We start from the raw sequence: 26,887 nt of genomic DNA on the forward strand, positions 1-26,887 counted from the left end.
TGCTCATTCATAAATACACAACTTTATTCGCTATTTTCAGGGGAAACTTAGGCTGTAAGCTGATAAAATACGGATACCTAAAAAAGTATAAAAGTATAAATATCCCCTTAGAATAAATTTTAGTGAATTAAGTCTTAATATCTTTAAATTAAAAAACAACAAGCCTATCTATTATGTCAAGGTCACAAATCAAACGACGCTAGGTGGCCAGCAGGGCCCCACAGGTACACCCGTAGGCCACTAAGGGGCTGCCCCCCTCCCTGGGGCTCACCGGGAGGGCGGGTCACGAGGACCTAAATGTGCCCTATAGAAAGGTTGCTATGAACGGTTGAAGCCAACAGTCAACAACATACAACAGACCTTACAAAAAGGAGGAGGTAAGTCCTGGGTGCTGGAGAAGTAGGTTAATCAGGTCATTGGCAAAGGAGAAGAGGGCACAGGCGAGAAGCCTCCAGAAGCATTGGAAACGAAGCATGTCAGAGCCTCCGCCCCACCCAGCAGCGGTCAGTGCGCACAGCGATCCTAGCAAGGAAGGCGAGAGCTGCACGTCCGAGCCAGGCCCCCCGCACGCGGACAGCCCCCACGGCCAGCTAAGGAAGGCCTGTCCTCAGAGCATGCGAGCAGCGGTTCCTACAGGGATTCTAGTGGCTCCAATGTCAGGTCGTGTGGGCAGAGCCCGTGCAGGTCGTGTGAAGTCTCAAACACCCCAGAAACACCAGAGAACTGCATAGTTAGACAAAGAAAATGAGAGAGCCGGCAAGAGAGATTTGTGATGCACTGTAAACATCCAATTTTCGGCGTGACCCGGAGTTTCCGCTCCGGAAGCCAGGTGGACAGGCCTCCCGCCCCGGCCTCCATCCCAGGCGAGACAAAGGCACTGACGGGCAACGGCTCCCCACAAGCCTGAGGGTGGGCCGCACGAGACGGACTTCTGCCTCCCTTTGAGTGACTTAACAGATCGGTCCAAAACGCAGCAACACTTTCAGGCATTTCTAAAAAGTAAAAACGCTAGGTTGTCCATCCACGCTGGGGAAAAAGGGGTGCAAAGTTCTCTTGCCTGGAAAATACAAATGGAGAAGCCTCGACTGTTCCAGGCAGGGTCAGGCCGGGGGAGCCTGGCTCTGAAGGAGGCCCGGGCCCACGGCCGAGGCCCGGAAAGTAGTGAACACGCGGAGGCCGCCTCTCCCGGGAGCCGCTGGGGCTGCGAGACACTGCCAACCGCTCCCGCCTGGGAGGCAGAGCAGACTCCCCGACCCGAGGACCAGGGCCTGGTGCGCACGTGGGTGCCAGCGGGCACCCAGAGCCCGGGCCATGGCGCTGCAGCCGCTTCCTACCAGCAAGGCCCAGGCTCCATTATAGACTGTTTATGTAGCACCAAGAACGCTGTCCTTTAAATGCTCTTCGGTGATTAGGCTGGCTGGAAGCATCCTGCCTCGGGCCCATGCGGCACGCGGGATACCGAGCGGGGGCCCCGTGGGGACCCCCACCTGGCCAGCACGCCTCCTCCGAGTGGGGATGCCGGGCCTCAGACAGCTGGTCCCGTCTCTCACCACCCACCTCAGAGGCAAAAAAGGATCCACACCCAGATCTCTAGAGAAATTGTCAAAAGCAGGTTTCTTCTCACGGCCAAGCTTCCTCGACATGGCAGATCGTTGCATCTTGGGAAAAGATAAAATGTTTCTTCAGCTGTCAACACTATGCTTCTCACATCCTCGAACCCCGTTCTTGCAAAATCTGAAAACGCCAAACACAGAGAATAAGGACTCAGGTGCGGACAGGGCTTCGGCCGGCGGCCAGCTGGGAGCCACGAGGCCCCAAAGAGAGGCGCCCTGCACCAGAAGCAGGGCCCAAGAGCCCCAGTCCACGCCCGGGGGGCCCCAGGGGGCCCAAGAGGCCAGCACGAAGGTCAGGGGCAGAGAAGGGCCGGGAGACCCCACTGAGGGGGCCGTCTCACGCACCTCTGGCCCTCTGCCAGGGGCCCTCCGGCTCTCCATCCTGGCCCACGGCAGACATATGTGCCCCCACCTCCCACACCAGTGGCTCCTTATCAAGGGCCCAGAGGTCCTCTGAGAGCCACCCCTGCTCTTCCCACCCCCCCGAGGGTGCCAGGGCTTGTGGGACAGGCACCAAGTCCTGAGTGTCCAGCCTGGCTAAGTCCTGGGCTGCAGACCCGTGTATGACCAGGTACCGTCGGTCCCCCGACAGCCTGCTCCTCTTTCTTTTTCCGTGTCCCATCACAAACCAAGTTCCCCCAGTGTCCCCTCAACCCTGCGCTAATCACAAAGCCCGGAAGCCTGAGCCCCCAGGACTACCCCATCACCCCCAAACCCACCAGTTCGCCCTGCACGCTGCCCAGCAGGGCTGACATTTTGCTTCACGGTGTGCTGGCCTCCCTGTGACCGGACCGGACACCTCAAGGGTGCCAACCCCTCCTTGCTGCAGCCCCGCAGAGCCCAAAGCTCCTCGGCCACGATGCCCGTCCCTGTGTCTGTCACTCCTCCTCGGCATCTCAGGGACAGAGCAAGGCCCCCACCCTCCCTCAGCCCTGGCATCCGTGCTTCCCACCCCCAAACCAGGCTGGGAGCTTCTCAAGGCCTGGAGCTACCTGGGGACAGGCCTGAGTCCTGGCAAACACCTGCGGAGCCGAACCCCACGCAGACCAGGTTGGGGAAGGGACTGCCCTGTGTCCCCAGGTGGGGGCTTCAGAGCTGGCAGACCTTGTGGTTTCGATCAATATGTACGGTATGGCTAAACACCAGATAACCACGAGAAACGTCCTGAGTCCCGGCCTGGCCCAACCCAGCCAAGGTGGGCACCGGAGATAGCCCACACTGTCGGCAGTGTGAGAGCTAGCCTCCTGGAGGCATCTTCTGCTCGAATTCCGGAGCTTAGTGAGATATGGCTCTGAGGACACCTTGTTTCTGAGCCCCGGACCCAGGCACAAGGTGGGACTGTGCCCCGGGAGGGGCCAGCCTGCTGGCACCAGGTCCACACGGCTGCTCTGGCCACGGAGTCTCCAGGGAGGCCCCACCAGCCCCCAACCACCTGCTCACAGGCCAGGGTGGCTGCCCAGAGCAGTGTGGCCACAGGAACGGGGGCACCAGTCACTCTCTGTCACTTGTCCGGAATCACTCAGGAGTCACAAATTCTTGAGGGTCACTCCGGCCTGTGCCCTGGTGCCTTACATGCCCCTACTGGTCCCTGGACCCGTGCCCAGCACGTCTCTGAGGGCTCCGAACACCCAGGAGGCATGCTCTCATGCTCTCCGGCCCACTGTGCCCACCACCCGGGACCCCGCTTTTCTTCCTGTACGGTGCACCTTCTGCTGTGATGGGGGAACAGCACCCCAGATTGAACATCCCTCCTCAGCCCAGATGGACCCTGTCTGAGGGACACGGCCCAAGGAGGTGACCGGGATGATCGTACACACCCACTCAGCCCTTGCAGGTCCCTTCTGTTCCCAAGATGCTGGCCCCAGCCCCAGCCCCAGCCCCAGCCCCAGCCCCAGCATCTTTGCTGTTTGCAGGGCAAGCCAGAATCGGTGGGAGCCCATGAAGCACAGAGCTGCCGCTCACCTTGAGGGAGCCCAGCAGAGGAGAGGAGCATCTGAGATCACGGCGGAAAGGAGGAAGCCTATGCGACCGCAACGTGGCCCAGAGCAAGGCGACAACACAGGAGGGGCTGCCCCACCAGAGTGAGGCCCAACTACCGCCTCCTAACAAGGATAGAAAACCCCTCCCAGGACCTGTGACGGTCACAAGCCAGGCCACCCAGCATGGGTTCTTACCTGGGCCGCCTCCCACGGACACCAGCTGTGTCCCTCAAGTCCCCGGCGGACGGGCCCGGGCAGGCTGACGCTGCTTCAGCGGGCCAAGCCCAGGCCCCTAGAGCAGCTCCCCGGGGAGGAGCAAGATGAACCGCGGGGGGGCGGGCGCTGAGACAAGACTGACCTCCCGGAGGAGGTGGGTGCAGCCAGCGCCTGGCCGGCAGGCAGGCTCCCCCACGCTCCCCCAGCGCCCGGCCAGGCTCACAGCACAGCTTGGCATCCGGCCAGGCCGATCCAGGAGCCCACGGCCCACGTGGCTGCTGAGCCCCAGGCGCGGCAGCTCCGAACAGGGGGCCACTAACACAAACTACGCATGTGGTCTCAGAGACTTCGAGGAGGAAAGTAAGTATCTCCACGATTTCTGAGGTTCTGCACGTACTGAATTGACAGTATGAGCACAAATTTGCCTTTCTTTGGACTTTCTCACCGTGGCTACTGGTGAGTTTGAAGATACACAGCAGACTTGCACTGCAGGTCGCTGGCCCAGACCAGGGCTTGCAAACTTTCCTTAAAAAACCAAATAACAAATATTCAAGGACGGGAGGGTCGAGAGGCAACACCGAGGATGTTGTATACTTATACGATCATCGAGAAAATAACTAAAGATGGAAATGCCGCTCTGAGTTTGCAATCCCCAGTCCAGAGTTCTCACGGCCCGACGGCCAACCTTTTAGGGCTCGGCTGGCTGCACGCCTTTCCCGAGCTCTTCCCGGGTCAGACAGAGGCTGAGGAGCCCCGACCTGTATGGCTTGGCCCGAGAATGGGGGCCCTGGAGGGAGCAGGGGAGCTCCTTGGATGACACCTGGCTCGCCCACCAGCAACCTGCCCTCTCTAGGTGACTTCCTGTGCTCAAGATGAGGGCACAGAGCAGGTGGCCCCTGCTGGTGGTCAACACAGCTGGGTTCTAGAGCTGGGCAAGGGAAGAGGCCAGGAAACACAGGGACGTGGGGAGCAGCTGGGGGCCGAGGGAGCATTAGCGGAGCCCCTCATCATAGGACAAACGGAAAGAAAGTCCTCAGAGACTCCCCTCTCTCAGCATCCCTTGTGTGAAGTTCAGGGTGAGAGGCGCTGTGGGCTTTGGCATGGGGACTGAGGTCCACCCGCTAAGGCACAGCCCTGTCTCTGTGGTCCTGAAACCACAGCAGAGTGACAGGAGCGGGGGAGCCAGGGTCTGGGTGCTTGCCAGTCCCCAGGAGGGGCAGGCCCATGTCCTTGGCCCGCTGACCCCCACAGCGAGGAGGTCCTGTCAAGCCTGACACACAGGGCTCTCGGAGACCCCAGCCCAGGTTCCAGGGCTACCCATGCAGATGTCTTAAAGGAAACAGACAGGCTGGCTCCACTGGAGATCTACAGTCAGCGTCAAGCGTGGAAGGTTCTCTGTCAACTACAGGTATGGGAAAAATGCAGCGGAGGAAGGGTTGGGGTCAAGGAAACTACGGTGAGTGGTCAGTTTCAAGGGTGACAGAGCTCACCATGACATTTACACTTAATCTGAGTCATCCCCATCGGGACCCGTCTCCTCGTCGTCGCTCTGGCTCGGCACGCAGCATGCGGCAAGGGAGAAGAAGAGAGGGCACCGTCAGTGCAGGGTGGGGTAGGGGGGGCAGCTGGGGGAAGCCCACCCAGAGAGGCCGCGTCCGCCCAGGGCGGCGGCACTTGGGGTCAGGAGCTCCCATGGTGCCATGTGGTGACGCACACACGGACCTGCCCCACGTCGGGGGTGGTCCTGGGCCCCGAACCCACAGGCCCAGACGGGCCATGGAGAAAAACAAATGCATGGCCATTTTCCCTGGGCCTGGCACTCCCTAAGTTTCAGAGTCTTCCTTCCCTCTTTTCAGTGAAGAACTGAACCGTGCCCAGTCGAGGTCTGGCCTATGCTGCTGGCTCCAGAGAAGACACGACGGTCTAAGAACGTGACAATGGTAGGGTCAGTGGGCCCGGTGGCTGAAGACTGCGATCAGGCAAGCGGGAGATCGGTCACTGATCAATCGTCAACTGATCTCGTCCAGTTCACCGAGACCAGTAAAACCTCCGGACACAGAGGTGGGGGACATCGCTGGCGGGCAGTGCTCCACATGCTACCACGGGTCCTGAGTCCACAGACGACACGAGGGAGCTCCGTGTCCACCAGGCCTCCTGGCCTCAGCCACCGCCCCGTCCCCACGCATCCCTGCCGCCGGAGAGTTCCGCAAGTCCTTCCAGCAAATGTCAGATCGGCAGAGGGGTCCGGGAAGCCCTCGAACCTGCGGTCTCCACCCTCGTGTGGACTGCTGCCCTCACTAAGCCCCCGCCTGACTCCCATCCTCAGGACGCGCAGCACCGCTGCCACCAGGCTGTCCCCCAGCCCGGCCCCAGTGGTTTTCCACGACTTTCTGGAGGCCCCAACCATGGTTCCGCCTCCTGGGGAGCTCCCGCCACTGCCCCCGTTTAGAAGTCACCGTGGCTGCAACACTTCAGAGCGAGGTATTTTTGGAGAGAAAAATAGGGCCGCGTTTTCAAAAGCAAAGGGATTTGGGGTCACGCCTGGAGCTTCCTCACAGCACAGACGCAGCTTTCTGCAGCTGAAGCCCCGCCCGAGGGAAATGAGCTCAGGCGGCTGCCCTGGTGAAGCTCGGCCACGAAAACTTTTCAAGTTCAGAAATAAAACCTTCTAAAAATGAACAACTTACACAAGAACTCCGCCTCCTTGTGAGGCTGGGGCCACCTTCCACCCCAGACTCCACGGGAGGCTCGTCCCAGGCCCGGTGTCGCGGGGACGCTCCCTGACCCAGAGGCTGCCCTGGATCCTGCACACGAGCTACGTGCTGAGTCCGGGCCGTGGACAGGAGCCCCCCCCTCTGGACGCCCCGCGTCCCAGACAGTCACCCCGTCGTGAAGACACAGAACTTCATGCTGTGATGACCAAGCTGCCTCGAGCCCCACGGAGATGGCCACTTTGGGAAAGCTAACATGCTGGGGGACACTCTGCTGTCTGTTCCTGGGCCCACACCTCCACGGAGGCCCCTGAAAGGGTCACGGGGCAGTTCTGGGCCGGTGGCGATCCGGCCAGAGGCCACCCAGGCCACGAATCTGAGGAAGCCTGGGGAGTCCCCGGTTTAAAGTCATCCTGGCTGCGGCCCTTTCCTGTGCTCACCAGGGGTGCCGCCCCAGCCCGGTCCCCACCCGTGGCCGCCCACCCCCCAGGCTGGATGCAGGCCCAGGAGTCCCGCCAGGTGGTGCCAGCCTTGGCCAGTACCGGACTTTGCCAAGAACGGAAGCATCTGGAGTCAGTGACCCCAGGAAGGAGCCCAGAGGAGAGGCCACTAGAACCTGCCACCTCTGGACAAGGCCAGCCGCGGCTCCGGGCCATGAGGCTACCATGCAAACCCACAGCACAGTCGTCCGGGCATTTATACCCTGGCCGCATTGGCCTCTTTGGCAGGCAGGAGAGCCAGTGCCTGTCAGGGAGCCAGTGACAGTTTACAAGGGGCCGAGCAAGGCGACACTCCCGGTAGTCTGCTTTCACCAGCCAAACGCGGCCCCCGAGACCAGGATGGATGTGGTTAAGGCAGGTGCCACTTGAGGCGGGGACAGTGGGGCACTCTCCAGCCTGGACGTCCCAAGTCCTCGGGAAAACAGCCTACAACGGCATCACTTAAAAGACAGACTTCCAGAAGCAACTCTGCCCGTTAGAAGATGTGTTGGCAGACGGCATGGGCCACAGAGTCCACAGGGGCTCGCCCCAAGGGGGAGCCTGCGTTCAGAGACCCCTCATTCCACCACCTGTGACCCACAGGGCCTACGTGTCCTTCCTTCCAGAACTCTGCTTCTGACACGAGGCGAGAACTACGGGACTGCAAACGACAAGCACGAGGTGCACAAGCCTCCCAGCAGCCTGTGTGGCCGGGAGCGCGATACGAACCATGAGAAACGACAAGGCCCTAAGGAGACGAGCTCAGCTCTGCAAAGGGCAGCCTCCGTGGCCACAAGCCCCTCCGCGGGCAGGGAGCTACAGTGTTCACGGCTGTGCCCGGAGCCCGCCAGCCCGCAGTCACCCACCTTGGCCTTCTCACTGGGCTCACTGGTCGTGCCGTACGGGGAGTTGTGCAGTTCCTTGGAGACCACGCATAGGAATTCAGCCTGGTCCTCGCTCCCGTAGTTGTAGGAAGAGCCGATGCTGACCAGCTGGGACAGAGGAGAGCAGCGTGATGGGGTTGGAGCACTGCACACACACCTGCCCCTCCCCGTCCCCCCCACCGCCAGCAGGGAGACCTCGGCCCAGCGCCCACCCGACCCCTTCCCCCGCCAGCAGGGAGACTCCAGACCAGCACCCACCCCTCCCTCACCAGCAGGAGACCCTGGCGCAGGGCCCACCCCTCCCCTTCCCCCACCAGCAGGGGAACTCCGGCCCAGCGCCCACCCCTCCCCCACCGGCAGGGAGACCCTGGCCTGGCACCCACACCCACGCTGAAGACAGCCGGCACTCGGGAGGTTAAGGGACAGGTCTTGGACGAGAGGTTTCTAACGAACTCACGGAAAACGCAGTCCCACAACATCCACACAGCACACGCGTGCACACACGCCGTCCCACAACACACCACGCGTGCCCATCCCTGCTGGGACATCCGGCTCCGTCAGGTTTCCGGTGGGGCCCCCAGGAGAGGGAGCCTGTGCTGGGAGGTCACGAGGGGGCAGCGGCGGCTGGCTCAGAGCCGTGTGTGTGGCTCATCACACACACGTGATGGGCTCCCAGGCGCCCTCCTCGCTCCTGCTGCGGCCACCGGGCCCCCTCCCACCAGGGCCGTTAACCGAGGAGGGGGCACAGTGGTGTGGGGAGGGAAGGCAGGTGGAAGGGTCAGCTCAGGGGTGCTCGCCGGCACGCTGTGGCCTCCACACACCTCAGGCTCGGCTGATGCGGGTGCCCCCCGACTGGCCGACCCGCCCGCCCCAGCTTAGCCCAGAGCCACCACAGGCTCATGCGCTTTTAAACGCAAAAGGAGTCCAAAGAAAGCCTGACACCATGGTGAGGTTTTCAAAGGCAGGGGCACTACGAGCAGCACTGTGGGGGGACGAGGACACGGCGGGGGCAGCGGGCAAGGCCACGCGGCAAGCATACAGCCTTCGTGGCCAGACGAGGGCAGAGCAGGCTGCACGGGCTCCCTGCCGCTCCGAAGTCTGTTCTAGGCTCACTAGTGTGGGGAGAGGTGTCCTACCGCCCGTGAACCTTGGGGGTACACGGCCCTGGGTGCAGACTGAGCTGCGGGCGTGTGGCCCCTGACAACGGTCTGCACGTTCTCACGAGGCATGCCAGCCTCTTCTGAACCTCCCTCAGATCCTTGTTCTGGCCTCGTGGCCGATCACTGGTGACCCAGGCGTGGTGGCAGGACCCCTCAGGGGTCGGGGCTCTTGCCCTACTTCTCCTCCAGTGTTTCCTGCTCCTGCTTCTGAGGAGTAGAGCATTTCTCATCGAACATGACCGGTTCTGGGGTTTTGTAGGCAAGAACTGGGAGGAGGACACGCTCCAGGCACAAAGTGGGCAAAGCAGGTTAAGGTTCAAGGGGAAGAGGGGCGCCTGGGTGGCTGAGTCGGCTGAGTGTGTGACTTCAGCTCAGGTCATGGTCTCTCGGTCTGTGGGTTCCAGCCCCACGTCAGGCTCTGCGCTGACAGCTCAGAGCCTGGAGCCTGCTTCAGATTCTGTGTCTCTCTCTCTGCCCTTCCCCCACTCACGCTCTCTCTCTTAAAAATAAACAAAACATTAAAAAAATTTCCTCTTAAAGATTCAAAGGGAAGAGAGGCAGCTGGCCTGTGTGATGCAGTAGAGACCCACTCAGAGGGGCTAAAGGACAGAGTCCTCAGACTGGCCATGATGAGGAAGACAGAAGCCCGTGCAGGAGAGCTGTGCACTGGGCTCCAGGGGAGGGTGACCCGGTCCAGTGACTGCAGCCCCATCTCTCCAGCCCTCGTCTAGGCTGCATGTGAGGGAGGACACCAGGGCCAGTGGGGACTCCTGTCCCTGCAAGGTCTCTGGCATGAGTTTAACGAGGTCAGAAGCCACCTGGACCCCCAGCGTGGGGCAGGGCAGGCCTAGTTCCAACATCGTCAGGGACAGAGAGCAGCCCTGGTGGCCGCAGGGACCAACCACTCACCCTGCTGCGCTGCCAGGCCGGAGAGCTGGCCCCAGGTTGGAGGGACGATGCAAACGCCGCACCTGTCCTAGTGACATTTAAGGGCGCTCTACAACATGATCCGTTGTTTCTAAAGACCCACAGAAAAGATGTGGCCTTAATCAGAGGGGAGGCCGGGTGACGCTGTCATTTCCCACCCTCTCTCTGGGCAGGACTGCGCACCGTGGCCAGAACCCACGCCCGACAGAAGCTACTGACAGAGGAATCTTCCAGAGGCCAGAGGGGAGCCTGGTGAGCGGGGCAGTTGCTACGGGGGGCTGGGGGGCTGGGGGCCAGGCGGGGTCACAAATCCCAACCTCAGCCCAGACCTGCCCGAGGGACAGGAACGTGAGGGCACCCGGGACATGCCCCGAGGCCGCGCTGGGGCCGCGGCTACACGGGACGGGAGCCGGAGCACCACGAAGGAAGGAACACCCGCGTCCTCACGTCAGGCAGGGAAAGTGGGGGACGTGGCTGGGCCGGACCCAGCAGCACCTTTCCACTCGCGGGCGGGATGGGGACTGGGGGCGGCAGGGCAGCCCCACCGGGAAGGGCATCTGTGCCAGCCGTAGCACACAGGGGCCCAAGCCACCATCTGGTCGGCCCTCAGGGGAGGGGATGCGAGGGGACAAGAGGGTGGGGCCGGGCCAACATACACCGAGGCTGTCAATCCCACACACGCAGGGAGACGCCAGATGGAGACACAGAGAACGGCCCCCCGCAAAGGAGGAGGGGAGCGGGGATGGAGGTCTCTGTGTCGGGGTGGGGGTGGGGCTCCAGGAATAGCTCCCCCCCCCCCCCCAGACACCAGTCCAATCAGGACAGGGCGCAGGCTGCGGCCCGTGAGGTGTCAGAGGACACGTGGGGACGGCGAACCACAGGCCACGGACGCCTCATGACTGGCCCTCAGGGCCAGCAGCCCGAGGACCCGGGTGGAGCCTTTGTAATTAAAGGTTCCACGGCAGGCTGGCGGCAACCCAGCCTGGCAGGGGCACGGTGGGGAGGGGCTCACCTGCTCGAACTTCCAGCCGTCAGACATCGTGGACACCATCTGCGTGAGCTCCTCTTCCTGACACTGGAGCACGCGGTACACGTGCTTCACCGGCACCTGGGGGAACCAGAGCCGCAGACGAGTCGGGCCGCGCGCCCTCCGGCAGCCCGGCCCCGTGCGCCAATCCTGGGGACGGCCCAGCAGGGGACCCAGGCGAGACTGCCGCTTGCGTCCTCCAGCTCTCGGGCTCAGGCTGTCGGGCGCAAAGCAACCCCGAACGCATCCGCCAGAGCAAAACCAACAAGCCACACAGCTGCCGTTTTCCACTTCCTCATCCGCCTCCCCAAGTATTTCTATTTCTAAACTGCAAAATACAATGAGTCACGTTCCTGAAATCCCAAGAGCACCCTTGGCGGGACGTGGACACAGGAGGACACCGTGTGTGAGTGCAGGCAGCTGGGAAGGCCCGGCAGGGAGGCCCGGGGAGCCTCGCAGGACCAGCCTCGGGCTCCGCTGCCAGGAAAAGCCGTGAGACGCTCGGGGCGCTCAGCCCTGAGCCCTCCCGCCGCCCTCAGTGAAGCGGCTTCAGAAAACCGGGCCCACCAGCCGACGCACCCACCCGCGACCTGCACTGAGCCACGGCCGAGGCTCGGTCTCGGGCGCTGAGAGTACCTCGGGGACTCGCCCGCCAGCAGCCTGTCCTTCCGGACCTGCTCCTCGGGCAGGAGGCGGCGGTCCCAACAGAAAGAGGGAGCACAGCGGGGGATGTGACCCGGAGGTGAGCACAGGGACGTTGAGGCAACAGCGGTCACACGGCCCCAGGCCTTGTGAGGGGAGGCTCCTCTACCGCGTCCCCCCACCCCCCGCAGAGGGGGACACAGAGGCAGCCAGGTGACGGGCCAGACTGTGTCATACAGCTGGATGGAGGGGAAAGCAGTGGCTAGTGGCCGGAGATGACCAGGGAGCCTGTGACTGTGTCCTGCCCCCTCCTCGGATCCTTCCCGACTGTCAGGGCACCCGAGAGGCTCCCACAGGAGGAAGGGCTGGGGACGCCGCGGGCCTAGGACCAGCCACTCTGAGCGGCCAGGTCTTCAACAAGAGTCTGACGAGGGCCAAGCGCTCTAGCCAGGGGCCTGCAGCGCCCGGTGGGAGAGCCCGCTGGGGGAGGGGGAGCGGAAGGGTTTCACGCGGGCGGAGCCTCTAGATGACTGAGGCAGCTCTGCAGGCGCTCCCCCTTCCAGGTCCAACCCCCCCACCCCCACCCCGCCCCGCCCACAGGAGCTGCTCACTCTGCCAGCGCGGAGCTGACACGACAGCAAACTAATGCCTCAGACCCTTCGACGCCTCCCTCTGCGCAAGATGCCGGACGCAGCCCGCTTCCAACTCTGGTCTAACGGGCGGCAGAGTGGCTGGACTGGCTCCGGCACTGCTGACTGGCCAAGTGCGCATGGGTCCCACGAGGGGATCTGCACCACCAGGCGGGCACGCGGAGTGCTGACTGAGCCCTTCTCTCCCCATAAAAGCCAAGTCTTCGTGGAGCCTACACTGTCCTGCAGGAACCCCACCTCCACCGTCTACCCCTGAACTCACTGCCAGCTCCCCGCTTGCTTTCCCTCTGGCCACACTAGCTCTCTCAGTGGGCTGAGCACACGCCTGCCACAGGCCATTTGCACTTGCTGCGTCCCTGCCTACAATGCCCTAAGATGTCCACACACCCACTCCACACCCTCCGTGGCAAAGTCTATCCCCTCCCCCTGGAGTGGGGCTCCCTGAGGGTAGGCTGGGCAGGACAGGACACATGTGCCCAGAGTGCAGGCCACAGTGCCAGCCAGCAGCACCAGAGGAGGCAGCTAGAGAGCAAGCAATGAGGTGCTAGGATGATGGTGGAGAAAGACCACCGAGACAGGACAGCGCCGATCCTGGGGCCTCGCGCAGAGGCTGCCCCCGGTCGGCAAGAAGGGAGGGGCGCGAGCGGTGCCTACGTGTCAGGCCTCGGAAGCTGCGGGCAGAGTAGCCACTGGTCTTACCTGGGATGTTTTGCTGTCTCGTTCTCTAATTTTGTCCTTTACAAGTTTTATTAGTGAGGTGATGTTGTAAAATTCCGCTTCCTCTAACACTCCTGGAAGGAGAAAAATGCCTAGTTTTCACCAGACCCAGGAATAAATGTTTCACCCCTGTCCTGCCGTGGAACCACAGCCCACCTGGCCCGGCCACTGGCAGCTCCTCAGCCCGGTCCCTCGGGCTTCCTGCAGACACTGCTGCCCTCGGCGGGGCTCCCCAGGATCAAGGGCAGAGGGTGCGCTTACTGACCCTACTCCTGGCACGCGTCACTCCGGGTGGGCTGCTGGGTGCACAGTCACACCTGCACCTATTCCAAGCCTTGCACTGGGCACACCGGGGTGGCACTCTCTCCTGCCCCCACAGCCCGTGGGCCATCTACTGCCCTGAATGTGTGGCCCGGGCCCGGCCGAGTGGCCTCGTACAGGGCTGAGTCAGTTGGTACCTCAGTTTCCCCATTAAACTGGAAGACTGTGGCTGGTTGAGAGGGTGGCTCCCAGCCACCCAGGCATCCCTCAAGCTCCAGGAAATTCTAAGGAACAAACCGAGAAGGCCCGGCTTCAAGATCGCTCACGGGCATTCCAGAAGATCTGTCCCGGCCAGACCTCCCTCTGTACAACGTGTCCCTGCACTGGCAGCACTAGGAGCCCGGAGCCGTGGACTCCGCTCAGGCCCAACCAGGTCTCCAGGCAACACGGACAGGGTGGAGGAGGGGGTGGGCGGCATCTTTCCTCAGGGCTGCCCTCAGGGAGGCTGCAACTAGAACGTGAGGCTGTTGGCCGGCCCCTCAGGCCTGTGTGTGGGAGTGGGGGGTGGGTGGGGGGGGGCTTCACGGCCTGAAGGGCAGGCGGCCCCTTCCGGCGCAGGGACCCTACGTGTGCTGTGCTCGCAGGAGCAGATGGGCGGCAGCCGCTTGTCTGCAGCCCCCCCCAGAAACAGTCCGTGCAGGGAAGTTTCGTCTGCAATTGTAGAGCTCCACGAGCAGAGCACAAAGGGAAGGCACTGCCACCGACACGAGTGCACGTCCGCGAGGGTCACTTCAAGAGAAGACGCCGACCCGGGTCTGGAGGCCCGGGAAAGAAACGACCCGGAAGCGGCGAGGGTGGCAGCAGCAGCCCAGTCCAGTGTGGGCGCTCGTCACGGGACCTCGGTCACAGCCGGAGCCAGAGCGCCCTGGACCTCGCAGGGCCCTCGTGACATTTTAAGCCGCGCGAACGGCCGCTCCCGGCATCTCTACTTGCTGCGACCGCACGGAACGTCTGAGCGCAGACAGGAGTCGGAGCCGAGGGCGCAGTGCTGCCCTGGAAGGAGAGCGCACCCAGACCGAGGAGGCCCCAGGGCTCCCACGGCGGGAGTGTCTGTGACCGCCGGAGCCAAAGCGGCGGTGAGAACTAGTGGCGTCCGGGGGGAGGAGCCCCAGCCCCAGCCCCATCGCTAACCAGGCCCCTGGAGCCGCCCACGGTGGGGGGGCGACCCGGCCCCTCGACTGTAGCAGGCCACGAAGTCTCCGCTTCCGGAGGAAGACAGGGGGAGAGGCAGCGAGCCGGCCCCACCTCTCAGAGACACACGCCTGCTGCCCCACGGGGCACATCTGTGAGGCCGCCAGGAGCCAGCGAGGGGACGCAGGCACCCGGGATTTCTGCGGGGATGGGGGTGCTCGGGGCCCAGCACACGGGGCATGTGCCTCACAGGGCAGCTCAGGCTCAGAGGGGTCTGGGTCTTAGGTCTTCCTAAGGTCCTCCTGCCCACCAGGCCCCTGTCCCCAACTCACCCTCCTCTGCGAGGTCTTTGTTAATGACCAGCTTGCCGTGTCTCAGGTAGTTTAGCACGGGCCCAAAGTAGGTGGGGTCTCTGTCGATTAAATAGGCACCGGTTTCATCCTGCAAAGAACAAAGCATCTTGAGTCCCGCACGAGAAAGCAAGCGTCCCCACGAATGACCCCAGGCCAGGAGGCACGCACAGGGTTGCGGGGGCGTGGGGTCTGCGCGCGCCCCTTAAGCCACAAGCACACCGTGTTGAGGCTCCGCGCACCTCTGGCCATCTGCAGCCCCGCACCCCGGTCTGTCTCCACTCCAGGTCTGGGCCAAGCGAAGCTCTGTTGGTAGCGGAATCACCTGGCCGTATTCAGGCGGCAAGGCGACCGCAGCGCCACACGCACAGCGGAGGAGCTGCTCTGCCTCTTCCCGTCTTAAAGCTGTCCCAACACTCTCCTCCGGGGCGAGTGCCCACGGCCTCCTCACCTCGGGGAGGGGGTCAGAGGCAGGCGGAAGAGTGACTGCGCGCACAAGCCTGTCTTCCGCTGCAAGGTGGTCCCAGAGCCTCCCAGGGATCGCTGACAAAGGAGCCTCGCCCCGTGCGGCAGTTGCGGAGTCTGTGAGGCCTTCACAACAGACCGTCAGAAGGTGCTTCCCTCCTCTAGGTGGGCCCTGGCTCCTCCCGGGGGATGCCCGGGGCCTCTCTGAGAGTTAGGGCCCTCTGCCCAGCTGCCGGCAAGCTTCATCAATCACAGCCCGGACAGGTCCGCAGACACGCCGACCTGGCACGGGGGCGGGGGAAGTTCCGAAGGACACCTCCATGGAGTAGAGCCCACACAGGCCCACCCAGAATAAGAGGCGTGGGGGGTACTGCCTGTGAAAGCGAGCCACAGCCGTCTGCGGGGGAGTGACGGCACCCCGGGTGTGGGGACGCTGGGGCCCGGAGCCTTGCAGCTCAGCGGCAGGACCCGGGCCCTCCGCCCAAACTCCGGCCAGGACGGGTCACCGCTTGCACGCAGACCTCCCGGGTCCATCCTCGTGCTCCACCCCCACGCCCCCACCCCCATCTAAGAAGCACCTGTCAGACACTGTCCCAGGACCCCTGCCTCCTGTCTCTCTGGACCCCTACTCTTCTCCACGCAAGGCCCAAGGACCCAAGGTCTAGAAAGAAAGAGACAGTGCTGCCACAACACGAAATCGAGGGGGACTCGTCCCCACCCCCACCTTCAGGTGGAAAAGAGTCCAGCACGTGACATGTGCACATCACCAAGCTCAGGAATGATTCAACGGCTCGCTGCTACCTCGACAGACAGCTGGCAGGTGGTTGGCTGCGGACAGGGCACCCCAGGGAACCTCCCTATCACACGGGGCCCAGGCCTCAGTGGGGCCAGACTGTGGGCTCGAGGACCGGCATCACACTGTGCTTCCCCCACAGGAAGGGTGGGCAGGCTCGGCCCCTCGGCTGCCTCCACACGGACTCCCGCACGCCCGGCCCGGAGGGAAGCACAGAGCCCTCCTCCTGAGCCTGCCTCGGGGGGAGCCCGCCTGGACCCAGAACAGCGGGTTCACTGACGGGACCCCAACACGCTAAAGAACAAGTGACCTTGTGTGGCAGGCTGTGCCCCGGGTAACCTGACGCCCGGACGTGCCACCCCCACCAGTGAGAGGCCAGCCTGTCCTGCCCTGCCGCTGAAGAGCGGCACTTAAGCACTTTCCCCCACGGAGTCCCACCAGGGCTCTCTGACCAGTTTCTTCCTGGGGGTTCATCTCCGTCGGAGGGACTCCGAGGGCAGTAGGGCCGGACAGCAGCGACAGGACGTGGGGCTCTTACCTGGGCTCATTGGGAGGTTTCAATTTCCACAGGAAGTGTGAGGGGCCCTACACCGAGACCCCAAAAATCCCCGGGGCCTTGATCTTGGGCTACTGCCCGGATGATGAGACTGACCCTCACGCTCACAGGCAGGACCTCCTCTGTAAAAACCCCGCGTCTGAGCAGCCGAGCGTGAGCAGCACACTCCAGGGCTGGTGAGTGTGGTTGGGCCGTGGGCAGGTGGACAGACCCTGGACACTGCGGCCGGCACGCTGACACAGGGGCGAGGGGCCTCAGCACCTCACGTGCTTGTGCTGGGAATGCGGCCCTGGGGCCTCTATCCTGTGGCAGAAATAAAGGAAAGTACAGAACACGGAAAGAGAGAAAACAAAACAAAACACCCCAATTCAGAAGAGAAGTCTCAGGCTGCTTAAGCAAAAGCCCAGGGAGAAGCATCTTGGCGACACCCACAACGCCAAGTGCGGGAGCGGCGCGGGCGCGGGCAGGACCCCGGTCTGGTCACACTTACGACAGGCAGCAGGGAACTAGAGCAAGACGTCAACGCCGGCTGCTGGCGAGACTCGCGGGTCCCCCGTCTCCTCTTTCTGTCCTGCCCTCCATTTATATAATGAGCGTGTGCTACATTTGTAGAGTGGTGAGGTTTGTGTTTTTTATAAAAGAGCCAGAATTAAGACTGCTTCTTGACAAATCATTTCCCTCTGCTGACCTTCCCCACTTCTCAGTGAATTAGCGTCTGACCTACTTGTTTAGTGCTGGCTTTAAAAATATACATGTACCTTAAAGGCTTAAAACGGGGGAAGCTGGCCTTGGCTCCTGAACGGTACTGAGCGCCAACACCCCTCAGGCTTTCAGGCCGCACACCCGGAGCAGGTGGCTCGCTGGTGCGCAGGTCGGCTGGGTGCCACTCCCAGTGGGCCCCCCCTCCGAGGCTGAGCCCAGCGTCTCCATGGGAAGCCGGAACCCTGCCTCCCTGAGCTTAGGCTGCTAGACCGTTGGCCCCACACGGAGAGGCTGCCGGGCCACAGGGATCATCAGGTCCTGGCCATGAGCCCCGTGCTCATAGTCATTTCCCGGAGAGGAGCCAGCGAGCGACCAAAGGTAGGGCCAAGCCCACATCACGTGCTCTCCCAGGAGACACCCAACCTGCAGTCCCTCAGCAGGGAGGCAGGGAGGCCGAGCCTGCTTTGAAACCACCCGGGAGCCCCGCCCACCCCGTCCACTCCTTTCGGGGCCCACCAGCCACCCTTAGCTCACATTGCTGGATAGGAATCAATGCTCCGAAGGGGCCGGAGACACAGCGGGCCACCCAATAAACAGCCCCCTAACCTGAGGTTCTCCCTGCCCACTCTGCGCCCAGAAGCAAAACCTGGCTCTCAGGTTCAGGGCAGGATCGAATGCGCTGCCCAGCAAAGCACCGCGGACGAAGTGGGGGCCGCTCACCCCTCAGGGGTCACTCCATTGACACAACCACATGGTCCTGAAAATGGCAATGAGGAGCGAGGGCCAAGGGTGTCAGGCTCTCACACAAGATTCTAAATGGAGAATGATTTGGAGCGCCTGGGTGGCTCAGAAGGTTGAGCGTCCAACTTTGGCTCCGGTCACGATCTCGTGGTCGGTGAGTTCCAGCCCCGCGTCGGGCTCTGTGCTGACAGCTCGGAGCCTGGAGCCTGCTTCCCATTCTGTGTCTCCCTCTCTCTCTCTGCCCCTGCCCCCTCGAACTCTGTCTCTCTCAAACATAACATTGAAAAAAAAAACATCAACAACAATAAATGGAGAATGATTCTGTTGACATGTGAGCGCTCTTTGGGGAGCACCTTCAGTCACCTTCACAACCTCCATCAACACCCCGGGAAACAGCGTCACCACCACTTGGGTGCAGGAGAGAATGCACAACCACCAAGACCTGAAGAGGGCGGGGTGTCCTGAGCTAAACCAAGATCAATTCTGTCAAATTTCCCAGTTGAAATCTAAATGCAAAAGCACAGAATCCTTCCTCTGAGCACAAACCTCTGCGATGAACCTTATTAGAAATACTTAGGTTTTACTCTTAAGTTATCCATTTTAAGCGACTATTTCAAACTCGTACGTAAAACCTTCAACCCCTGCCCTCTTCTGTTTTGTTTTCTATAGTTTGTCAAAGTCTTGATCCCAAAGAGGCCTTAGATGTCCCCGATTACGAACGATGAAATGGAGGCACCAGACACATGTGTGAGGCACTGGAATTCACAACCACCCCCACCCCCACCCCATGCCCAGGAGTGCCAGCTGGTTCTGATTTAGTGCTCCCTGCACGAGCCCCGAGATGCCCTGTGTACCCTGAGAGCTGACACACCCTTGCGCACGTCAGGGGAACATAGGAAACGCAGGACTCTGGACAGAGGGCACGTGTGTCAGGGTCCTGGGTCATTCCGACCCTCGGCACTGCCCGTGGCGACGAACGTCTTCAGACCTCAAACTGCACTCGACTCGCAGGGCCCTCCCCCCAGGATGTCCCAGATGGCCACATGTCAATTCAACTTGGAATTTAGGATGACATACACGACTCACAAGAGCTCACCAAGCAGCAAACCCGAGCGTTCGTGTGAAGGGCCCACCCACGTGGGTCCCGCCAGACCCCAGAGTACATGGGGATGCTTCACCGTGACCGGTTCAGGTCGGCAGGGCCGGGACCCCCTGGGAGCAGACGCCGCATCCACCGTGCACGCAGAGGCGGGTGCCGGTCACGCTGGGGCAAGGGGACCGTCCTGGGCAAGATCCCGTGACCGGACCTGCCAGCCCGCGGGCCAACCGTCCAGGTCGCAGCTGCTACAACACTTCTGTCAGGTGCACCCCTCCCTAGAGACATGCCAGCTGCAGAACACCTGCACGCAAACCCTCCACAGATGCCATGTTACTTACTTTGGTGGTGGGCATGCGTGTGTTCACTATAAATCTGCTGGCATGAGAAAATCAACGAGCGACGGGAACAGGCGGGCACCATGACTCCCTGTGGCAGAAGCACCACACAGGAGGGACCCAGGGTCCCCGACCACAGTGCCCCCTCCACTGACACGGAGGCGTGGTCGCCTCCAGGCTGGTCCCCAGGCCCCTGGGTGTCGGCCACGCCGGGCCCGCAGTCAGCACACTGCAGCCAGGGCGCCTTGCCGGAGGCTCACACCGAGCCCGCTGCTCCGACAGCCACCGCCCTGCTGCCTCCAAGGTGGCCTCTGCCCTCTGCCTACACTCGGCCCTGCTGGCAGACCCGGGTCAGAGGATGCCCTTCCTTCCTGCTGGGACTGAAGGGCAGGCCTGTGGCCCCTCCGCTGCCTCAAGCGACGACCACCTGGTGTACCGTGCTGCCTGCCTGTCCCTTGCCTGTTTCGCAACTCCTACCTCCGCCTGTGCGCTGGAGCTGGTCCAGCTCATCCGCTCCAGGACTGCTGCCACCCAACCCTGACTTGCAAAGATCCTGGAAGCCCAGCTGCCGAGGAAACGAGAACCCACCGGAATGTGGACGACGGGAAGAGACACTCGTGTCGCACCCACACTTGGATGCCTCAAGCCCATTTCATTCATTGGGTTGGATGGTACCTGAAGCCTGGAGCTGCGCTCTCCAGGCTCAAAGACCTCAAATTTCTTGCAAGAAAACTCAGTAGCTGCCCAGGAAGCTGTGTCCCTCCCCCATGGCACTGGTGGAACTGGGAAGCCGTCCTCTGGGGCCTGTCCTAAGATCGGCCAGGAGCTCTGGGGTGGGGAGCAGGGGCAGCAGGAGGGCCAGGCTCCCACACGCTGCCCTGGGAGGCCGGCCGAGGCTTGCGGTGGTTCCAAGAGTATACATAAGAAACAAGCGGTAACAAAACAAGTTCTGAAGGGGAGGGAAAAGAGTTCTTTCTGAAAACCAAGCGAACAGTTAAGACTGCCACCGGTGCTCTCCGTCTACTGCAAGGAGCCCGCACAGGCGCTGGGTGGAGGTGCTGTGACCTACACCCTCCTCCTGAACTCATAAGGCTCCTCCACAACTCAGGCTCAGAGAGGTGCACCAGCTTACCCCAAGGCCACACAGCGGGTTACGGTGTGTCCAAAGTCAAAGTCAGGCCCGAGTCCCCAGTCTACCTCTGCCACCAGAGAAGACGCTCCGTCTCCCTAGCTCCATACCGAAATGCTCTGCAGCATGGGTGGAGCACCCTGGCCACGTACTAACGTCCCCTGGTGCACAGTCAGCTCCTTTAATGGACTTTAAACACTGTTGGCCCGGAGCGTCCTGGAAGGGAGCGGCGAGCGCCCACTCACAGCCGACGCGCAAACAAACGGGCACCTCGGCGTTCCCATAAAACTCGATTTGCAAAATCAGGCAAGACACCTGATGGAGGGTAGGTTTTTGACCACTGCTTTAAAGCAAACTCGCCACCGTCCTGCTAGGCAGGAGCAACCACAGGCTGCATGTGCAGAAAGAGGAAGCGCTCCGGAGGGCCAAGCGTTTCCTCCTGGGCTGCCCTTCGTCGGCTGACAGCGGGGACAACCTCAGGCGCCGGCAAGGCAAGTCCTTTCTCAGGGCTCTCCGGCCTGGGCTCACGGGCTGGTCCAGGTCCGAGGGCCATCCGATCAGGTGCCCTGTGAAGAGGAAATGTGGGCACCACCAGCAAGCACCTGCTCTCCCCTGGGGGAGGGGAGAGGCTGCTCCCAGCTCAAGGGGGGCCCCTCTCGCTCAGGTCCCAGACCAGCCACGGCACACGGTCGGGGCTAAGAACACGCTCAGAGCCACATCCTCAACCAAAGCGTGAAATGCAATGCACCCAAGTCTTAGGACACCCACTCAGGGCCTCAGACAGGACGACACAGCTGTCACCAGTGCCCGGGATGGTCTTAAAAATTTGGGGAGTTAGCCTTTCGCCTCTGAGTTGGTTACACGGAACATAATCTGCTCTTTCCACTCTGAGGAATCCCCACTGCTCTTGCCAAGCGACTTAAGAGTTCGTACCTCCACCCACACCCCCGTCACTTCACCCTGTCTGTAAAATCCCTTCCACTATATTTCCAACCGAAACTCTGTCTGAAACTCTTGCCAACACCGAGTCTACCCGGAGTGAGCACAGGCAAAGAACTGCGAGTGACATGTCGTCAGAAGCACTGTGACAAGCCCCACCCCTCCAAAACCCATCTGACGCCACAGCATCTGCAACCCCGGAGCCAGGACAATGGCCCCGTCACAGGACAAAAGCTCATGTTTTCTCCGGGCCTGGCTCGGCAGCAGACACTGAACCCACCTCAAATCCTACTTAATCTCAGTGGTTTCAAACCACCAAGTAGCAGTATTTCCTGTTTCCCTTTTAACTCCTAAAGCATCTCCACACTGAAACAGGGGCTGATTCAGCTCTAAACAAACTCTAACCTGTTTTCAACAATGTCTAATGGGCCAGGTACCACGGAATACAAAGAGACTTAACCCAAATGAATCACACGTCAAGTATTTACAAAGCACTTCCGGGAAGAAGAATCACGCCTGCCCTGCCCCTTACAGGAGCCTGGGAGAAAGATGGCCCAGGACAGCAGAGCACATACTGAAATGAACACCCCAGACACAGCCCCGCCGGAGGAAACCCCAGGAGGAAGTGAGAATTCGTGCTTGGGTTGTCCGTAAAGAGAACGGCACGGCAGCAGTGGGCCCAGAGTCAGAACATGAGACAAGAGGGTAAGGGTCTGGAGTTCCGAAAGGGCGGGCGGTGGTCCCAGGCTCAGTCCTGAGACAGGGAACATGGATTCAGGGGGAGGGGGACCGGTCGCAGCCCCGCCCCCCACTCTCCCCAACAACCTGTCTGTCCACATCTTCAGAAGACAACCTGTCTGTCCACCCTTGGTCCACATCTCCCACACGGCTTCCAAGCTCCAGGCACTCTCCCAGTGAACTCCAAACCCATGGGTTCCTGAAAGGTTCCTGGTCTCCCATTTCTTGGAACAACTGCCCTTCAAGTCTCCCCACCCAACCCCTAGCCGCACACCAGCTTGCTGGAGCCCAGGAGCTCGATCAACACTAGTCAAACGCCCAGCTGGAATCTTCCACCAGGTCTGTGCTGACGTCCAGTCCTAGGGATATCTGCCAGGTATGTTTTCATTCGTTTTAACTACCGGCTGAGGGCTTCGAGGCTTTGACACGTGCATCAACATCCTGTTCCTCGTTCATCATGGAATCACTGGCATCCCACTTCTCCAAACACCCTTCCCCTCCGCCCTCATCCTCTGTATCCTCGCTCAGAGTCTAAGCATCCGGGAGCAAATATGGGAGGCATTCTTTCATCGGAACCAAGAGGGGAAAAACTGAGAGGACCCGGTATCTTACACATTTTCTTCTCTTTGAAGTAAAGGTACTCTACCACCGTGACCGGTGTGAATTGACACTACTCCTTCTGGCAAATTCCCATCATCCGTGACAAAAACTAACCCTTATTTACTAACAACTCCTCTGTGAGACAAAATCTGAATCTCCCGCTTCATGTTCTAAATTTCGGTGTTGCACTTTGGAAGTGAGATGTGGTTAAGTGGATGATGATGACAGAAAGCAACATGGATATACGCTGCTAGATTAATTACCTCCCCCAAAGGACGATTATTACAGTCATGCATAATTTTTTAAGCAGTCTTGAGACAGCAAAATAAAGGGATGGATTGACTTAACTGTGCAAGCTATCGTTAACTGGGTCTTAATTGTATTAGTGAATAGAGAGACTTTGCCTCAAAAAAAAAAAAAAAAAAAGAAAAGAAAAAGAAAAAAACCCAGTGGACAAGAGCAATTTCAAATCTGATTCAATACACAAAACAGGAACTCTCGAGTAGAAATGCAAGTGAATGGCCACTGTGACCCACTGTTTAAAAAAAAAAAAAAACAACACAGTAAGACATACACCCACGCTATAAAAGGAAAATCACAGCAAACAAAAGGCTATTTCTACCCTGGAGATGACTGTCATTTTCTGGGAGGTCAATTCTCTGAGAGTGGAGAGCTCGGTCAAATAAGCAATGGAAACCGCTGGGGGTGGTGACAAGGGAGACTAGACTGCCAGCAACTCCAACCCTGATTTCTACCAACGACAAGTGGTGTGGTGGTAACTCAGGAGCTCTCGTTTCCTGATGGTAAGGTCATGCCACACCAAGGATGGTCTCTGTCAGCCTTCTTGAACCTGAAAAGGGATCTGAGTCCTTCTGGGAAGACTTATGCCTGGCAAACGTTGAGCTGGCGAGGCACAAAGCCAAGTGCAATTATGTAGGCTCAACTGAAAAGACCCAGCAAAGTTAGAAGGATGTGAGCTGCCTGGGATAAACGCAGGTAACAATTATTCTTACAACAGGGCCTTTTCGGAGTTTCAATCCAGACAGCTCCTGAGAAGCTCTTCCTCGGCCACACAAGACTTACAGAGGTGATAGTATAGTTTCTGTATCGTCTGCACAGGAGTACGAACGCTTGCGGAGACGAAAGGCACGCTGCAAACCTAGAAGCTCCTATCCTTTCGGAAGAGCAGGGGAAAAGCGGACGGGAAAACAAAAAAATTCCTACCTAGTCCCTCCTCGCCACCCCTTAACACGAGCAACATTTTCTGTGAAAAATTATTCGACGGGCGGCACCTTCTGAGTGTTGAGTGGGTGCACGTTGTGGCCGTAAACGAGGGAGCGCCAACTCTCTAAATGCAAGTCACCGGGAAAGGCAGGTCACCGTGTCAACACCCCCACCCCCGCCCCCCACGCCAACGTTAAGTCAAACGTCTGGAATGCGAAAAGATTAGAAGACGCCAGGGTCCTTCGATTCCAGAGCCAGTTAGTACACGAAGACACAGAAGAGAAGTTCACACACCAGGGGCAAAAGAACCCAGAGGGGGAAAGAAAGTAGGTCCACGGCACGGTCCGGGGTCTGGGAAACCTCCGCCGAAGAGAAGGCGAGAGAGAGGCGCCCGAGGTGGGCCGGCTGGGAAACCCGGAGGGCGGTGGGCGACAGGGCGCCGTCCTCTCCTCCCCCGGCCCAGAGCGGGGGGGTCGGGTGCCCTCGGGCCGGGCGGGTGACAAGGGGCGAGCGGGGCTCGAAACCCGAGGCGCGTCTCCTCAGCGCGGGCAGGGGGTGTGCGGCGGGCCGCTGCCAGGGCTGGCCCGCGCGGCCCTCACCTTGTCCGAGTCCAGGTCGGGGTCGGCCTGGCACAAACGGTACAGGAAGGACTTCGGGTCCCGGCACAGCGTCTGCCGGGTGGTGAGGAAGTAGGTGCCGCCGACGTTGAGCCGGACCCACTTGGACACGCTGCCGGGGCGCTGGGCCAGGGCGCCGAGCCCCGCGCTGCAGCGGCGGCACAGGCCAGCCCCCAGCCCCGCCCCGAGGCCGCCCGGGGCCGGCGGCAGCAGCTCGCAGTGATTCTCCGCCATGATCCCAGCAAGCCCCGCCACAGCTGCCGTCTACCGGAAGCGTCCAGTCTTTAATACCGTCCTCCGAACTCTGTCCCGCCCATGGGTCCGCCCTCGTAAAGCGCCCGCCCTTGTGTCACGCGGCGGGCGGAAGTTCCGGTCCGGAAAAGCGGCCGGCCGAGCCCCCTTCCGGCCGGAGCTGGGCCTCGGGCTCGAGGGGCACGCCGGCCTCCGCCCCGCGCGTGCGGCGTGCGGCCGCCGGGTTCCGGGCCCGGAATTCTGGTCACGCCCGCGTCGGACCCGCGCCCCCATCAAAGAAGAGTTACGTCAGCGAGCGTCTACACTCTACATGCTTTTTTATTACAAGACTACCGAGCATACGTGGAAAATTCATCATCCAGTAACTACGTCTACAGCACAAATATTTGAAAAAAAGGAGAAGAAACAGATTCATTAAATTATATGATTAAATCATTGACCAAATAGAAAATTTATATAATAAAGCCAGAAAAAAAGTTGTAAAATATAGTTTACAATAATTATTCACATTCAAGGCTGTACATCAATACATACAACAACGTGGCCCCGAACATGAATTCAATCCAAATAATTCATATATTAGATTTTAAATAACACAGACTGAACTAGAGGCCAACAATAGCCAGCAAATAACCTTATATAAGAATAAAAATACAAAAGTGTATATCCTAATATCATTGCATTATTTGTTTTCATAAGTTTTAAATTTTTGCTTTGCCTGTACATCACAGTTACAGCTACAGACCAGGTAGAGAATTTTATACATGTCCTAACTGACTGCCACCAACCTGAAAGACAGCTAACATACTACTGATTCATCCTATTTTGTGTTAAGGAACAGCTACAGCAGCTCTAAAAACTGCAAAAATTTTTGTCAATGTCCAATCAAACTTCTGATAACGATAAAGAGGCTTTTCACCAGCAAAATGACCGCTTTTCGTAAGTCATTCTGCCAGATGGGTTAGACGAGGATGGATCACGCACACAAAAAAAGGTCTGCCTTCTGTAAAAAGTTCTCTGTACATGAAGTTTGGTGTTTCTTCGTATTTGAAGAAATGGGTTCTGCGGAAAATTCAGGTATACGTGTAGGCACGGTCAGTTGCCCACCACAGCTGTCTCAGCTACAGATAGGACTGCTCTCTCCTGGAACAGCTTCTTCCCCAGACCAGTCCTCCACAGGCAGCCTGATTCACAACTCTGCAATCTTGGACCAGCAGCCTGCGCCCCTCAGAGGCTCTGGGAGTGACTCCCGCCCTGACTGAAGGCACCTGTCACAGAGGCTGCCTGAGAGGGAAGGGCTACATGAGTCCCCATCAGTTCACTTTAGCTCCGGGTGAGATGAAACAATGTGGAAAGACCTATATGGCAATATCTCCGAGAACAGTGCCCTCACCATACTCTACACCTCTTCACGGCAGCTGCAGCCTCCGCGGACCGGGCGGTGAGCACCCAGTCTGTGGACCGGCCAGGGCACAGGGGACTTGGGGTGTCAGAGGAGGGCAGGGAATCTCATTCTGCACAATCCAGCCATAATCTCTGGCGGACTCGAGCAGCACTGACCATGGCACCTAAAAAAATCTCTCATGCACCTCTCCTCAGAATCAGTGGACCCCAAACTGAAGTGGAGAAATCAAGAATGAAACCAAATTGGGTGGTGTGGACTCGATGACCAGCAGACAACCTGAAACAGTGTGAGAGGTCCTTAAACCATGTCGGCCAGGACAATCACATTCCACAGTGAAAAGGCCTAGCCACTGCACGCTACTGAACCACTAAGACCTTCTTACTGAGTCCCACCGTTTGGAGAGAATGAGGGCAATGAGATTTCTGCAAAACCCAACTGTCTACGTGGTCTCTTTCAAGTAGAGAACTTGCTCTTTTACTGATTCC

At 60.0% G+C, this 26,887-nt stretch overlaps 1 protein-coding gene across 2 annotated transcripts; it reads right to left on the bottom strand.

Annotated features, from left to right (window-relative positions):
• Positions 1-25,104, bottom strand: KCTD5 (potassium channel tetramerization domain containing 5). 2 transcript variants are annotated; one of them, XM_047087466.1, is made up of 6 exons: positions 24,728-25,078; positions 14,790-14,898; positions 12,988-13,079; positions 10,982-11,077; positions 7,865-7,990; positions 1-1,734 (listed from the first exon to the last, which is right to left on the bottom strand). In XM_047087466.1, exons 1-6 carry the CDS (start codon positions 24,977-24,979, stop codon positions 1,705-1,707), a joined length of 705 nt encoding a protein of 234 aa, XP_046943422.1. In that variant the 5' UTR covers positions 24,980-25,078; the 3' UTR covers positions 1-1,704. The 2 variants fall into 2 exon arrangements, with proteins under 2 accessions (XP_046943422.1, XP_046943423.1); XM_047087467.1 differs by lacking the exons at positions 1-1,734; positions 7,865-7,990 and adding an exon at positions 9,509-10,060 and having other exon boundaries at positions 24,728-25,104.
• Positions 25,105-26,887: the final 1,783 nt, after the last annotated feature.

This window comes from Lynx rufus, unplaced genomic scaffold (assembly GCF_022079265.1).
Source record: "Lynx rufus isolate CCGP_SWC_20201006 ecotype Redwood Valley unplaced genomic scaffold, mLynRuf1.p SCAF_23, whole genome shotgun sequence".
In the NCBI taxonomy this organism is placed as follows: Eukaryota; Metazoa; Chordata; class Mammalia; order Carnivora; family Felidae; genus Lynx; species Lynx rufus.

Excerpts from the sequence above, each read along its gene's own strand:
- KCTD5 (XM_047087466.1), bottom strand. The coding sequence starts at position 24,979 with ATGGCGGAGAATCACTGCGAGCTGCTGCCGCCGGCCCCGGGCGGCCTC. Across the intron at positions 11,078-12,987 it reads GAGACAGCAAAACATCCCAG|GTGCCGGTGAAGCACGTGTA; the intron begins GTAAGACCAGTG and ends TGGTTCCCCCAG. Across the intron at positions 7,991-10,981 it reads ACGGCTGGAAGTTCGAGCAG|CTGGTCAGCATCGGCTCTTC; the intron begins GTGAGCCCCTCC and ends CCTCTGTCCCAG.